The sequence below is a fragment of the Puma concolor genome, chromosome A1 (genome assembly GCF_028749965.1).
Source record: "Puma concolor isolate L17-30 chromosome A1, mPumCon1.1.hap2, whole genome shotgun sequence".
Classification (NCBI taxonomy): Eukaryota; Metazoa; Chordata; class Mammalia; order Carnivora; family Felidae; genus Puma; species Puma concolor.
In genome coordinates, this window is record NC_141667.1 from 11,195,679 (window position 1) to 11,212,469 (window position 16,791).

General features: G+C 43.0%; 1 protein-coding gene across 1 annotated transcript in view; it reads right to left on the reverse strand.

The window, feature by feature from the left end:
* Window positions 1-16,791, reverse strand: part of DNAH5 (dynein axonemal heavy chain 5) — a 244,685-nt gene that overhangs the window by 37,294 nt on the left and 190,600 nt on the right. Inside the window, exons 63-65 of the mRNA XM_086676209.1 lie at window positions 14,977-15,293; window positions 14,024-14,179; window positions 12,455-12,637 (exon numbers count right to left, since the gene is read on the reverse strand). Of these exons, the coding sequence (XP_086532335.1) occupies window positions 12,455-12,637; window positions 14,024-14,179; window positions 14,977-15,293 (656 nt within the window). The remainder of the gene's footprint in view (window positions 1-12,454; window positions 12,638-14,023; window positions 14,180-14,976; window positions 15,294-16,791) is intronic.

The following is a 16,791-nucleotide window of genomic DNA, read 5'->3' on the forward strand; positions in this document are numbered from 1 at the left end:
GAGCTAATGGAGGAAAGAATTGGCAGCAAACAATGTGAAACTTACTAAAAATACTATCAATATCCACCGTACCGTCTATTTATTTCCTAAAGTCAAATCACGGTACGTGACTTTTGTGATTATATTGAAGCTTGTTTGAAAAGTGAAATATATTGAAAATATATTGACATCTATTTGAAAAGACACACACAGATCTCTCAGAATAGATTCATTGTCTTCCCTTAGTCTCTTACTGATAAGAGCTCTGTTGTTTGAATGCGATTATGTTCGACCTGCTAGTTGAAATAGTATCCAGTTCTCTGAAAAGCAAGGGTCCAAATGACAGGCAAACAACCTGTACCAGGTACAGGTGCCGGAGGTACATTTAAATTGAAAAATGTTCTGGGCCTGAACAGGTGCTACTCTCTCCATGACAAGTAAAGTTTTACATCTTTCCTGAAGGATCTTTATAGATAGCTGGGGGGAGAATGGTTTAGAAAGATTATTGTCCATATTGGTTACTTCTTCTTCTTGGTGGTTTGGAGAGGGAGAGTCCGTGGAACAGAAGGAGAAAAAAGATGGGACCAGTGAGGATGGGGAAGCAGGGAACAGCCGTGACACAGAACCAGCCAAAGGCAGGGGCGCCTGGGTGGCTCAGTCGGTTAGGTGTCCGACTTCGGCTCAGTTCATGATGTCACATTTTGTGGGTTCGAGCCCCGCGTTGGGGTCTGTGCTGAACTCTGGCTCAGAGCCTGGAGCCTGCTTCAGATTCTGCGTTTCCTTCCCTTTCTGCCCCTCCCCCGCTCGCATTCTGTCTCACTCTGTCTCTCAAAAATACATAAATGTAATTTTTTTTTAATTTAAAAAAAAAAAAAAAAAAAGAACCAGCCAAAGGCAGCAGGAAGCCCAGAGGCAGGAAGACAACAGAGAGGATGAGCCTCTGGCACCAAGTCAAATTGTACACAAAAGTCAGATTATTTAATGAGAGGCTCTAATTCTGAAGCTAGTAAAAGACTCAAAAATGGAAAGGACAGTGAGGGGCAGAAGACATGAAGAGACACTTTTCCAAAGAAGGCATCCACATGGCCAACAGACACATGAAAAGATGCTCAACATCACTCATCATCAGGGAAACACAAATCAAAGCCACACTGAGATACCACCTCACGCCGGTCAGAGTGGCTAAAATGAACAAATCAGGAGACTACAGATGCTGGTGAGGATGTGGAGAAATGGTAACCTTCTTGCACTGTTGGTGGGAATGCAAACTGGTGCAGCCGCTCTGGAATATAGTGTGGAGGTTCCTCAAGAAATTAAAAATAGATCTACCCTAGGACCCAGCAATAGCACTGCTAGGAATTTACCCAAGGGATACAGGAGTACTGATGCATAGGGGCACTTGTACCCCAAAGTTTATAGCAGCATTCTCAACAATAGCCAGATTATGGAAAGAGCCTAAATGTCCATCAACTGATGAATGGGTAAAGAAGATGAGGTTAATATATACAATGGAATACTACTTGTCAGTGAGAAAGAATGAAATCCTGCCTTTTACAGCAACATGGATGGAATTGGAAGGTATTATGCTAAGTGAAATTAGTCAGTCAGAGAAAGACAGATACCATATGCTTTCACTCACATGTGGATCCTGAGAAACTTCACAGAAGACCATGGGGAAAAGGAAGGGGGAAAAAATAGTCACAAACAGAGAGGGAGGGAGGCAAACCATAAGAGACTCTTAAATACAGAGAACAAACTGAGGGTTGATGGGGGGTGGGGGAGAGGGGAAAGTGGGTGATGGGCATTGAGGAGGGCACTTGTTGGGATGAGCACTGAGTGTTGTACAGAAGCCAATTTGACAGTAAATTACATTAAAGGAAAAAGGACAGTGGGTAAATAGTATTTTAAAATTTGGACAGAAAGATATGCATTAGTCAGTTTGCTTGAAAAGCTTTCTAAATATAGTGCCCACTGACCGATGCTTAGACGCATTAATGAAGTAATATGAATTTACGTGTGACACAATATGGGGAAACCAGGGTTCAACGCATGGTTAAAAGGCATGGTTGGGAGTTCCAGTTGTGCTCAGTGGAGCTACCTGGGCATGTGCTACCAAGCTCAGATTTCCACAGCAGCTTCAGCAGGGTAAATATTCGATTGGGTACTCCGGATATGGCTCAGCAGTTATTGTAGATTCTACTCCCCGCTGAGAGAACTAGAAATCTAAAGTTATAAATAGTGATTGGGGTGGCTGAATGGCTCAGTCGGTTAAGCATCCAACTCTTGATTTAGGCTCAAGTCATGATCTTGCGGTTCATGGGTTTGAGCCCCGCACTGGGCTCTATGCAGGCAGTATGCAAGCTGCTTGGGATTCTCTCTCTCCCTCTTTCTCTGCCCCTCCCCAACTCTTTCACACACTCTCTCTTTCAAAATCAATAGACTTTTAAAAAGTAAAAAAATAATAAAGTTATGTGCATCAATGAATCATATGAAATCATACAAAATATAATGGGACTACTCATTAATTCCATGATTAATTGGGTGACTTCCCTTCGCTCTGGTCCAGTGCCCACACGAACATCATGGGGAGGGAGAAGCCACACGTGGCCCAAACTGCCATTGTGAAACTCTAGTGCAAGTCCTTTCCCTTTAGTGCTTAATTTATGTACTCATTTTTAGGATTTTCTTTTTGACTACGAGAAACATCGCATAACAATTCCACAAACTCTGTCTTGTGTTAAACACCATCGATACGCTGGTAACTGAGAGCTTCTTCCCAGCTCTTCACCATATGTGGTCTCGATGTCTCCACGTGAATGTCGAAGAGATGTCCCCCACCACCCCAGCAACACTACCAAAAGGAAAGTCAGGGCTCTTTCCTACATACCTGCTGCCCCCCAGCCTTCCCCATCCCAGCAGACGGCAGCCCCATTCTCCCAGCAGCTAAAATTTTGGAGGCCTCTGTCACTACGTCCCTTTCCTCAAACTCCACGTCCTGGTCATCAGCAAATCCTATCACCTCTACTTCAGAAACAGACCCGGAGGCTTATCGTTCCTCACCAACTCCACTGCTGACACCCTGGTGCATGTCTCTGTCATTTCTCCTTTAAATGACAGGACCCATATAGGCCTCCCTGCCTCATCCCTACCACCCGTTGTCTATTCCCAGCCTACCAGTCAGAACACTGCTCTGAAACACACCTCCTCTCCCCAAACCCTCTAATGACTAACCATGTCTCTCAGAGTAAAAGCTAAGACCTTACCACAGCCTGTGAGGGTCCTTTTTCATTTTGCTCCAGCCACATCCAGTAAGCCCTAAATCAGCAATAAGCCAGAGCAGGGCCCGGGAATCTAACCTACCTCCAGGTGATGCAGGGCTGCTATTCCTGTCTGTTCAGGGCACCACACTTGGAGACCAACTGCCTTAAACACATAATGCACTCTTCTACCTCAGGGCCTTTGCACTGGCTGTTGCTGTGTCAGGCCCATCCTACCAGGTAACTTACTCCCTCCTCCCCTTCAACTTCTCCTTAAATGTCACCTTCTCAGCGGAATCTACTTTGACCACCCTGTTTAAAATCATAGCCCACTATCTGATTCCCTAGCTCTCCCTCTTACCCCACTCTGTGTTTTTAAATAGCATTTACCACTTTCTAACATAACATATAAATTACTCATTAGTTAGCCTCCAAGGATTTTTTTGGTTCATTAATACGTTCCCTCAACTCTTGGAACGATGCCTGGTACACAGTAGGCTCTCAATATTTTGGAACAAATGACTAAATTCTATACCCTGTTTCAGACGGAAACAAAGAGTGAACAAGAAAATCCAGGCATATCTTGGTGCCAGAAATAGAAATGTGAAAATTCTCACCCTGTGACTGAAAACCACAGATTTAAAACAAAGGCTCTAGGGGCGCCTGGGTGGCGCAGTCGGTTAAGCGTCCGACTTCAGCCAGGTCACGATCTCGCGGTCCGTGAGTTCGAGCCCCGCGTCGGGCTCTGGGCTGATGGCTCAGAGCCTGGAGCCTGTTTCCGATTCTGTGTCTCCCTCTCTCTGCCCCTCGCCCGTTCATGCTCTGTCTCTCTCTGTCCCAAAAATAAATAAACGTTGAAAAAAAATCATTTAAAACAAAGGCTCTAGTAACTAAACTGCATGAAGACAAAGGGCAAAGGCCACCGGCCACTGCTTCATGTTCTGGCCAGTCCATCACCACTGATTGAGCAGCTATGGCATGTAGAACTGTACCAGGCCCTGAGCACAGTGAGTCGGGTCCAGGGACATTCCAGCAAAGGAAAATTCCCTCGCTAAGCAAAAAAAGCTCGGAACCTGTATCACTTTCTTAATTTGGGGGGGGATGTAGCAATTCCAGCAAAACCTGCCTTTATCACTTTTGTTTCCTTTTATTCGGTTACGTTTTTTAAAAAAGCTTCCTTAGTGGTTATTTCAATTCACTGATTCACTACATAAGAATCTCAAACTTGAAAAAATGTAAAAATTAGTACAGAAAGTGACATTTCATGGCACCTACAAAATTCCTTTCCATAAGCAGCTATAACAAAAGAACTCACACTACCATTACACTAAGAAAGAAAGTAGGGGCACCTGGGGGGCTGGGTTGGTTCAGCATCCCATTCTGGATTTCAGCTCAGGTCATGATCCCAGGGTCATGGGATCAAGCCCTGTGTCGGGCTCCGTGCTGACAATGAAGCCTGCTTGAGATTGTCTCTCTCCCTCTGCTCCTCTCCCCATCTCGTGCTCTCTCTCCCTCTAGAAAGAAAGAAAGAAAGAAGAAACGAGGGAGAGAGGGAGGGAGGGAGGGAGGGAAGGAGGAAAGGAAGGAAGGAAGGAAGGAAGGAAGGAAGGAAGGAAGGAAGGAAGGAAGGAAGGAAAGGTAGCTAAAGGGAAAAATTCAAATATTTTTTATTCCCACATTTTGCACACTATCATGATCATTCCTGAGTTCCTAAAGGTGAGCATTATAAAAATCCTCACCTGAAATAAAGAAGACGTGGTTTCTATATACAATGGAATACTACTTGGCAATGAGAAAGAATGAAATCTTGCCATTTGCAACAACGTGGATGGAACTGGAGGGTATTATGTCGAGTGAAATAAGTCAGTCAGAGAAAGACAGATATCATATGTTTTCACTCATATGTGGATCTTGAGAAACTTAACAGAAGACCATGGGGGACGGGAAGGGGAAAACATAGTTTCAAACAGAGAGGGAGGGAGGCAAACCATAAGAGACTCTTAAATACAGAGAACAAACTGAGGGGGCATGGTGGGATGGGGGAGAGGGGGAAATGGGTGATGGGCATTGAGGAGGGCACCTGATGGATTGAGCACTGGGTGTTATATGGAAGCTATATATATATATAAATATAAAATAAATGAAATAAAATAAAAATTAAAAATAAACTAAAAAATAACAGCCACTTAATTTGACATAATACCTGTACACATGCTAGCTTTTATCTAGCATTAAGCTGAAATAAATCTGGACATTAAAAAAAGAAAACCTCCTCACCTGAAGAAGGCAGATAAGGGAGGAATGTAAAGCCATGGGAAGAACGATGGTTTGACAACAGGAAGACATAGGTTTGAATCACAGCTCCCAGGATCTAACGGCTGCCTGACACTGGCCAGGTTATGTGACGCTATGAGCCTCAGTTTCCTCATCTGTGAGATGGATGTAAAAACAGCTCAGAGAGTGAGTATGAGGATGTAAGTAGGAAAGCAGCTACAACAGTAACTGAATCATGATAGCTGCTCAAAAGATGTGTCTCCTCTCTTATCCCCTCCCTTGATTCATTCCAAGCATGGATTTTTGGAAGCATTATAATACTTATTTGGGAAATAAGCAGTTTGAAAAATAAAATTATAGGTTGGCACAAAATAAATCATACTTTAGAATTTCACACATCATTACCAAAGCATAATAAAGTGGCTGAAAAGGGGATAAAAGGGATAAAAACTTTCTAATCTTGTACTTATGCTAAGGATGCATGTTTTCATGTCTGCTGGGAACAGACAGAGCATGGGGCTGTCAAATCCATAAACCGCACCCTGTCTTATCAGTTCTTCCAACATAATATGTTTTCTTCCTCCATCCATTTCTTCCATTTGCATAGCCACTGCCCTGGTTTAGGCTTTAATTGTTCCTCATGGACTGCTCCCCATAATTGGTCTCCTTGCTCACCCTCTTCTCTGCCATCACCCCCTTTCTTGCTCCTTCCCTCAGCTGTTTTGAAAGGTCCAAAATGCTCAACACAGTTTGCAAGACTTATTACAACCTACATTTCCACTCTCATCTCCACTTGAGAGTTATGGAATCAGTACTAAAAGCCCCATGTTGCTTATGAAAGCCATTATTCACAAGAGCAACAGTTACTATAATGTGGACAAAGGGGCAAATTTTTCAATTCCTGATTTTAAAAAACAGCAAGTTAAAGCTTGAACATTATTGAGATGGTCGTGGTCAATTCAATATCATTGTTAACACCAATCACTTTGTCATTTAAAGTAACCACCTACATTCCCAAAGAATTAAAATGAGGCTAAGAAGTACATTTCCCCCCAAAGATTAAAACTGACAAAATAATATACCCTAAAGTAAATAGTACAATTTAAAGCAATTTGGATTTTTTGTTGTTGTCTTCTGTTTCTTTTTTTTTTTTTTTAATATGTTTTATTGTCAAACTGGTTAACATACAGTGTAAAGTGTGCTCTTGGTTTTGGGGGTAGATTCCCAGGGTTCATCGTTTCCATACGACACCCAGTGCTCATCCCAACAAGTGCCCCTCTTAATGCCCATCACCCACTTTCCCCTCTCCCCCACTCCCCCATCCACCCTCAGTTTGTTCTCTGTATTTAAGAGTCTCTTATGGTTTGCCTCCCTCCCTTTCTGTTTGTAACTATTTTTTCCCCCTTTCCTTCCCCCGTGGTCTTCTGTCAACTTTCTCAAGATCCACATATGATATCTTTCTCTGACTTATTTCACTTAGCATAATACCTTCCAGTTCCATCCACGTTGCTGCAAATGGCACGATTTCATTCTTTCTCAATGCAATTTGGAATTATGAAAGCAACCTGTCATGTACCAAATAGTAGGTAAATGACCAAACACTACAATGGGACAATAGTTATGGAAAAGATAAAGTTATCTCTGAAGGAAAGTAGAACAATTTATTCAAGATTTTATTTTTCATTTATTTTTAAAAATTTTTTAATGTTTATTTGTTTTTAAGAGAGAGACAGACAGAGCGTGAGTTGGGGAAGGACAGAGAGAGAAGGAGACACAGAATCTGAAGCAGGTTCCAGGCTCTGACCTGTCAGCACAGAGCCCAATGTGGGGCTTGAACTCATGAACCGTGAGGTCATGACCTGAGCCGAGGTTGGATGCTTAACCTAATGGACTGAACCACCCAGGCATCTCTCATTCAAGCTTTTAAAATGGAAAACCTCTTTGGGGATAAGGGTTTAGGTATAGTTTCATTTGTATGGCTGATTTAGACATAGTTCTGTTGAACCATAACTTAGGTCCCCCAATATATAAGAAGATATAATATATAATAATAAGAAGCAAAATATAAAGATAACAAATATAATAATAAGGAGCAAAATTAATCAAAATCATTTTGTCTATAAGCATTTTTCCCACCAAAGGGATTATTTCAACACACACACACATACACACACACACAGAGGTAGACATTTGTGCTATGTATTCTATATACTAAGGCTGTCGTGTAAATGTTTTATATAAACTGTGATAATAAGGGGCACCTAGCTGGCTCAGTAGGTTAAGTGTCTGAATTCAGCTCAGGTCACAGTTGAGTTCAAGCCCTGCATCAGGCTCTCTGCTGTCAGTGTGGAGCCTGTTTCAGATCCTCTGTCTTCCTCTCTCTGCCCTGCCCCTGCTCATGTGTGTGCTCTCTCTCTCTCTCTAAAACAAATAAACATTAAAAGAAATTAACCTGTGGGGCGCCTGGGTGGCTCAGTCGGTTGAGCGTCCGACTTCGGCCCAGGTCATGATCTCACAGCTTTGTGAGTTCGAGCCCCGCGTCGGGTTCTGTGCTGAAGGCCAGGAGCCTGGAGCCTGCTTTGGATTCTGTGTCTCCCTCTCTCTCTGCCCCTGACCCACTCACATTCTGTCTCTGTCTCTCTCAAAAATAAATAAACATTAAAAAAAATTTTTTAAACAACTAATACAGGATGTATTTTTTTAAAGAAATTAACCTCTGATAATAAGAAAAGCAGCCACAAAGTGAGTAAGAAAGTACAGTAGTGATTCAGGATGATTTCATGAAACATACTATCTATTAATTAAATGATCAAAAATTAAGTGGCTCAACAAAGATGCAAATGAAAACTAAAATTATTGGTGTACATCAACTGCATCTGTCACCACGGTTTTGAAATCAGTGAAAGGAAACAGATGATGGCCCTCGAGAGCCCTCCTTTCTAATGGATCACCCAGGCTTTCATTCCCAAAGGTTCCATCTCTTCTGCACCTTACACTGGGGGTGACAGTAGAAAGATTAAGCAAGAGAACTCAGACCTATTGTTCTCCATACCAGTGAGCTGATGATAACGACGTCTGTTTAGGGCTTTGTTACATTATTTCTCCTCTCGGTTCCACTGAGTTTGAGTGATTCTTCCACCTCCGAAGGAAATCAAGTGCTGGACCTGCTTGCTCATCTAGGATTCTGAACAAGGTGAGCCCTGAAGCCCTGTGTTGTGTGGCCAGTAAATGCTGTTAATCTAAGTTAGTATTTTCCTCCTAATAGTATACAGTCCTCTTTGAGTTTCTGTCTTGTTCTCTGGGGGCAAGGTGAGAGTGAATCCAAGGAAGTTGTTGTTGCTGCTGGTTTATTATCATCATCATCATCATCATCATCATTATTTTAACGTTTATTCACTTTTTGAGAGACAGAGACAGAGTGTGAGCAGGGCAGGGGGCAGAGAGAGAGGGAGACACAGACTCTGAAGCAGGTTCCAGGCTCCGAGCCGTCAGCACAGAGCCTGACGCGGGGCTTGAACCCACGAACTATGAGATCATGACCTGGCGCTGAAGTCGGACGCTTAACCAACTGAGCCACCCAGGCACCCCTCCCTTCATTTCTGAAGCCAACAAACCCGAGGCTCCAGCAGGCTGTCCGGCCGAGCACTCACAAGACCAGAGCCCACTACCTGTATCTCCAAGACACTGGACAGCTGGTGGGTTTATGGATTCAAAGAATCCCTGGTGTCATAGGTACTGTCCCAAGCCACCTTCCACAAGAAGAATCGACAGACCAGTGAAGGTTTAAGTTACTGTGATTGTAGAGAACCACCCTTCATTTCAGCTCCATGCGTAAAGGAAGATGCTTTCTAACACCAACTTCTTTTTCTTTAATGTCTATTTATTATTTAGAGAGAGAGAGAGCACACAGGGGAGAGGCGGAGAGAGAGAGGGGGAGAGAGAGAATCGCAAGCAGGCTTTGCACAGCCAGCGCAGAGCCCAACGCGGGGCTTCAGCTCATGAACCTGAGCCAAAATCGAGACCCCGACGTTTAACTGACTGAGCCACCCCAGCGCCCCCTCCCCACCCTGGCCAACACCAACTTCTTACTGCTGGGGTCTTCCTGGCTTCTGATAGCCCCCCTTGGCTCTATAACATTTTATATTGGTATCGTGTATATAATAATTACCTAAAAGGTGATCATGTTTAGAAAGACTGCCTTGTCACTGAGGTCAAAGGAACAATTCAGACTTAAAAACACTTTTTGTATCTGCTGGCTCTTTTCAAATGAGTTACGCAATTTCAAGAAATGCCCCGGAGGATCCAGATATCAACTCAGACCCACTTGCCACCACCCAGGCTGAGAAGATTCGGCAATGTGAGCTGACACAGGAATGCGGTGAGAGGACTAGATGCTACAAAAGAAATGGCTGCTTGCAAGAAGTGCAATTCATCAAAATTCATCAAAATTCATCAAAAATTAAATGAATTAAAATTCAGCAAAATTAAGCCCACCAGCTCACTTCTTGCATGAGACCTTGCATTAGAGGAAAGACAATACAGGTTAGGGTGCCTGGGTGGCTCCGTCTTAAGCATCTGACTTCAGTTCAGGTCGTGATCTCACAGTTTGTGAGTTCGAGTCCTGTATCAGGTAAGCTTGAGCTTGGCTTCCGGTGAGCATGAGCTCGACCTTAGGTAAACACGAGCCCTGCTTTGGGTGAGTCCTGCTGCTCGCGCTCTCTCTCTCTCTCTCTCTCTCTCTCTCTCTCCCTCCCTCCCTTTCTCTCTCTGCCCCTCATTCACTTGAGCTCTCTCTCAAAAAAAAAAAAAAATAGGTTACATGTTCTATAATAATGTGGTTCAGAGTAAGGGACCCTCTGATATTATAAGAGTAAGAGTCACGTTCCTATGGCCATACTTTTTCTAAGAATTATCTACTGTGAGGCTGGAATGGATTCTCATCAGGAGACAACAGTAAAGGAGTAATTTTCTCAAGATGCTCAAGATACCTTTCCAGGAAGTAAGAAAAAGCCCAGCTTGGGATCCATACTGGATTTTCAAGGCTGTTCACATCTTCAAAGGAGTTAGGGTGGCTGGGTGGCTCGGTTAAGCGTCTGGCTTCATCTCACATCATGATCTTAAGGTTTGTGAGTTCGAGTCCTGTGTCAGGCTCTGCACAACACAGAGCCCACTCCCCTCGGGATTCTCTGCCCCTCCCCCATTTATGCTGTCTCTCTCTCTCTCTCTCTCTCTCTCTCTCGTGCGCTCTCTCTCTCAAAAATAAATAAAAACATTTAAATAAAACTTTTAAAAGCAAAGTCTTCAAAGGAGTTTAAAGTGTTCCTCACTTCATCTCAAACTTCTATTGTAACAGTTATGGCTCCGGAGCTGTTTTGTTGCAAACAAAATCTGTCAGGCCAAATTATTTCTTCCAAGGAGACTATATTCATCTCAGCTGAATGTGAGAAAACCAAAGACGAGTACATTATTCAAACTGCCATCAGGGCCCCTTATCTCCTTGAAGCCAATGCCACAGGTGAGAGCAGCCTAAGATATGGTGAACGGATGCTGCCCCAGAGACTGTCGGGGTTCCCTGCTCAACACCACAAGCTGTTGATCAGGAATCCCAGTCCTTCCTCAAGTAACGGTATGGTAGCACTAAGCTTCCCAACCACCTCTACTGAGGCTCCAAAAATAAGCAAGCACTTGGTCTAAAGGCTGCCATTACTTTGAGAGACTTCAAGTCTGTGGTCGGAACTCTGGCATCAGTTCCTGCCATACAGAGGTTACTAACCACACGAATCTACAAAGTCAGATTGAACCTTCCAACCATATGACTCTATGCAACTTCCAACCATATGACTCTATGATTTATGCACTATGCACTAAAAAACAAAAAGAAAGTATTTTTAGAAGAAAAAGAAAAGAAAAGAAAAGGAAAAGAAAAGAAAAGAAAAGAAAAGAAAAGAAAAGAAAAGAAAAGAAAAGAAAATGGTGGGAGGATGGACATAAAAAAGAAAGAGAGCAACATACAGGACTCAGAAGACCAAGCATGAAACATACAAAAAAAAAAAATAATAATAATAATCAAAATAATGTGAAGGACAGAGTCCAAAGATTTTGCCAATAATTTTAACCTAAATAAGCCATTAGGTCGGTGTAGAAGGCGCTATAAAGTAAACTAGACTCCTCATTGCTAATGAACCCAGGAGAAAATCAACACCAACTTTGAGAGTTCATACGGTTTTACTAAAGCAGTCCTATTGAAACCCTCTAGATTCTTTTAAGACTCACATGCTCCCTAGAGAAAATACTGACTCAAAACAAGGAAGTTTACCAATTAGTGGCCATTTTTTGTTGATCATGAAGTTATTCCGCAAAACAGAGGTAGAGAAAACAGATATGGAGTTATACCAGCAGAGCATAACTAAGCCAGCAGCCTCCAAAAGGCACTCCGTGAAGCTCTGAGGCCCCAGATGTGTGTCATGTCAGATCACACACAGAGCTCTCTTAGGTAACAAATGAGACTTGAGAATGTGGTGTGTGATCTGGTACAAAGGTTTAATTTTAGATTCCAAAAGCATAATCATGAATCAAATGAAAGCAAAACCTCACTGTATCCTGGAAACCTAAAAGTGAACAGGTGAGTAGAACTCACAATAGAGCAAACTTCAGAAAAATAAAGCAAAATAAGACCAGAATAATGATGCCGAGTCTGAGGCTGACAGCCTCATAGTTACATCATTAGTCTACACAAAATCAATTGATTAATGTGATTTATGAGACAGATAAAACATATGGGCTAATCGATTAGTAATTACCTAAGATACTTGGAAATTAATAAAGGGAAGAACATAGGAATAAAAAGGGGGGACTCAATCCTACTACAACTTTTATCATGTTATTTTCACCAGTGAAAGAATCATAACACAATGCAGAAAAGGAGATGGTCACGCTTCACTCACCTGTTTCTCTGTGAGGATGACTCTCCCCAGTAACTGATCTTCCAGACCTTTCATGGTGACAGTGAAGTCGATGATAGAGGTCCGAGCACTTATTTCAGGGGTGTAGGCTGGATTGGGCAGTTTGGTGGTAATGTAGAGTCTGAAGCCATCCATCACATCTACCTCCTTGTCACCAACTTTCACCTTTATTATAAAAATAAAGTTCGGGGCACCTGGGTGGCTCATCTGGCTAAGCATTCGACTCTTGCTTTCAGACCCGGTCATGAACTCCCGGTTTGTGAGTTCAAGCCCCGCCCACATTGGGCTCTGTGCTGACATTACCAGGCCTGCTTGGAATTCTCTCTCTCCTTCTCTCTCTGCTCCTCCCCTGATCACTCACTCTCTCTCTCTTTCTCTCAAAATAAATAAATAAACTTAAAAAATAATAAATAAACTTAAAAAAATAATAAATAAATAAATAAATAAATAAATAAATAAATAAATAAAAGTAGTAAAACAAATGCACCTTACCGTGTCCTTTTTTGCACAGGATCAAGCATTGCTTTAAACAATTATGTAACTAGAGGTATTTGTAAACCGAAAAAGAAGAGGTCATTGGGCATTCACAGGGCTTCAAACCACTAGGATGAAAGGGAAGAAGGAGGGAAGAAGGAGGAAGGGAAGGAGGAGGGAAGAAGGAGGGAGGGAGTTCAATGTGCACTAATATATATCATAAATGTAGAATTTTGCACCAAAAGTGGTGTGATCGTACCACAGAAGTGAGATGGATTCTTTACCCAAAATTTGGTTCATGGGGCGCCTGGGTGGCGCAGTCGGTTAAGCGTCCGACTTCAGCCAGGTCACGATCTCGCGGTCCGTGAGTTCGAGCCCCGCGTCAGGCTCTGGGCTGATGGCTCGGAGCCTGGAGCCTGTTTCCGATTCTGTGTCTCCCTCTCTCTCTGCCCCTCCCCCGTTCATGCTCTGTCTCTCTCTGTCCCAAAAATAAATAAAAAACGTTGAAAAAAAAAAATTTCAAAATTTGGTTCAGAGGTCAAGACTGATGACATCACACATGCACCAAAAGGGAATGAAAAGGTTTATTGCTCACGTATGGAGATTTGGGGGAAGATTAAGGTGGGCTCCCAAACAGGTCCCAAAAATTGAGAGAGTAGGAAAAAACAGCTGGGGGTTAGGGCGTAGGGGTAGGATGAGAGTCCCCACACAGGGCATGAACAGAGGACTGCATGGCTTGAATGTCCCACCACTGCCAAAGGAGAGAGCCCCAGGTTTTCTTATCAGCTTGCCCAGATTTGGGACAGAAAGGTGAGGGGCATGGTGGGTTTTGAAACATGTCCACAGTCAACCATCAAAATGGAGTCAGATTCTGTCACACGAGTGAAGTAGATATCTCTAAAAGGACTGCTTTTGAACACTTTAATCCCAACTCAGGAAGTGGAGAGGAGAAAAGGAAATGCTTCTTGCACTGACTCAAATTTGAATTCCTGCCTATTGAGAAAATTCCATCTATGTCACATTTACCTGGCCTCATGGTTATGGCTCTACACATCATTATCAATAGGTCTAACTGACCTTAAAGGTAGACCCAGTCTTAATGAAGTTTCTCTCCAAAACATTATCCAGTGCTGGGTCTAGTTCCTCTCCAACATCTTCAATAAGCAAGGGCCTTCCAAGAGAAAGACTGTCCTCCAGGTGGTTTCTGAAGTACTTGTGATTTAGAGATGTGATCTAGGAACAGGATCCAAGAGTTGCTTTCACAGTATCATGATGCAAGGTGCAGAGATGACAAATATTAAATGGTGCTCCAGCAGTCTATCGCAGAGGTTTTTAGAAATCCTTATCTGGAACCCATTCTTGGTGAAATTATACAGAAAGCTTAAACCGTTTCCATCCTTTTCCTTAGCAAACTGTTCTTCCCCCGTGCAACCTGTCTTCTCACTACCACCACCAATTTTGTGATAAATAATAATGGAATAATCATGATGTGTCCTTGTAAAGTGCTGTATACTCAGTGTGATAGAACTCCACCCTACTCTGTTCATCACGGAGAGTTTTAGGCTCTAATAGAAGAGAGTCTGCAGCCTTTGAAAGATGGCATTAGTAGAGATCAACACAAATGTAAATACAATTTTTAGAAAAGATCTTAATATCAGATTTTAGGCTTGCATCGGTTATTGCTCTATTAGGATTACAACTCTACTATTTTCAAATATTTCTTTATTCTCGGACTCCTGCTCATCAGAGACAATAAAACTTGGGGCGCCTGGGTGGCGCAGTCGGTTAAGCGTCCGACTTCAGCCAGGTCACGATCTCGCGGTCCGTGAGTTCGAGCCCCACGTCGGGCTCTGGGCTGATGGCTCAGAGCCTGGAGCCTGTTTCCGATTCTGTGTCTCCCTCTCTCTCTGCCCCTCCCCCATTCATGCTCTGTCTCTCTCTGTCCCAAAAATAAATAAACGTTGGAAAAAAAAAAAAAAAAATTTAAAAAAACTTGACCAGTAACATAAATATACTTGAACTCAAATTACCTGGAGTTCATTCCGGCCTTCTTTATTTTTAATCCAGATCTTCCCTTGAGTCTGTGGATCAATTAACAAAGGATAGCGAGATGCCTTTGTGACAATAATTCCATTTTGAATGGATAGGTCATCATTTGGCAGACCTTGGAGGTTCCATTCACTAATAGTAGGGGCATCAATCAACATCTCATTGAGATTTAGATTGTCTCCAAATGGGATTTCCCGGACTTTCATTTCCTTCTGCCAGTCATTTAGCAGCAGATTGCGAAACTCTTGGTTAAATGGACCAGAATAAGATAGAAAAGCTGTAGCCAACAATACATCCCCTAAAACGGAAAACAAAACACTACTGAAGTATTTTATAATCAGCCTTGTAATTGTGCAGAATATTAACATTTATTTTTGAGAGAGAGAGAGAGAGAGAGAGAGAGAGAGAGAGAGAAGGCGCACACCAATGGGGGAGGGGCAGAGGGAGGAGTCACAGAACCCGAGGCAGGCTCCAGTCTCCAAGCTGTCAGCACAGAGCCTGACCAGGGGCTAAACCTCACGACCGCAAGATCAAGACTTGAGCCAAAGTTGGACGCTTAACCGACTGAGCCACCCAGGCACTCCAAAGGCAAACATTCTTTTAAACGAACTTCCAGAAACCAAACTGTAACCATGTTGCTGTGCCTTGGTGAATACGAAGTAGGTTGGTTTCTTGTTAAACAGGGTCCAAATGGTCCGTCAAGTGATACCTGCTAATATCAAGCACTAGACTATTTCGACTCTTGTTGGATGTAAGAGTATGACTTTGGAGTCTAAGATACACAACTTCAGAAGACAGAGCCTCCATTCAAAGTGACCTTGATCAGTATGACCATTCGCTCATAAGGGAATTGAAAAACGACCTGATAGGCCACCCCACCCCACAGTGAATCCCGCCCCTAGGAGAGGGGAAGAGAAGGCACGCACCAGTCTGACTGTGGACACAGCGGTGGGCTGGGGGCAGACATCAGGTCTGACTGCGGCTCCGCCCACCAACTCCAGTTATACACCACAGCACAGGGGAAGTGCCCTGCAGGTCCTCACCACGCCAGGGACTATCCAAAATGACCAAGCGGAAGAATTCCCCTCAGAAGAATCTCCAGGAAATAACAACAGCTAATGAGCTGATCAAAAAGGATTTAAATAATATAACAGAAAGTGAATTTAGAATAATAGTCATAAAATTAATCGCTGGGCTTGAAAACAGTATAGCGGACAGCAGAGAATCTCTTGCTACAGAGATCAAGGGACTAAGGAACAGTCACGAGGAGCTGAAAAACGCTTTAAACGAAATGCATAACAAAATGGAAACCACCACGGCTCGGATTGAAGAGGCAGAGGAGAGAATAGGTGAACTAGAGGATAAAGTTATGGAAAAAGAGGAAGCTGAGAAAAAGAGAGATAAAAAAATCCAGGAGTATGAGGGGAAAATTAGAGAACTAAGTGATACACTAAAAAGAAATAATCTACGCATCATTGGTATCCCAGAGGAGGAAGAGAGAGGGAAAGGTGCTGAAGGGGTACTTGAAGAAATAATAGCTGAGAACTTCCCTGAAGTGGGGAAGGAAAAAGGCATTGAAATCCAAGAGGCACAGAGAACTCCCTTCAGACGTAACTTGAATCGATCTTCTGCACGACATATCATAGTGAAACTGGCAAAATACAAGGATAAAGAGAAAATTCTGAAAGCAGCAAGGGGTAAACGTGCCCTCACATATAAAGGGAGACCTATAAGACTCGTGACTGATCTCTCTTTTGAAACTTGGCAGGCCGGAAAGAATTGGCACGAGATTTTCA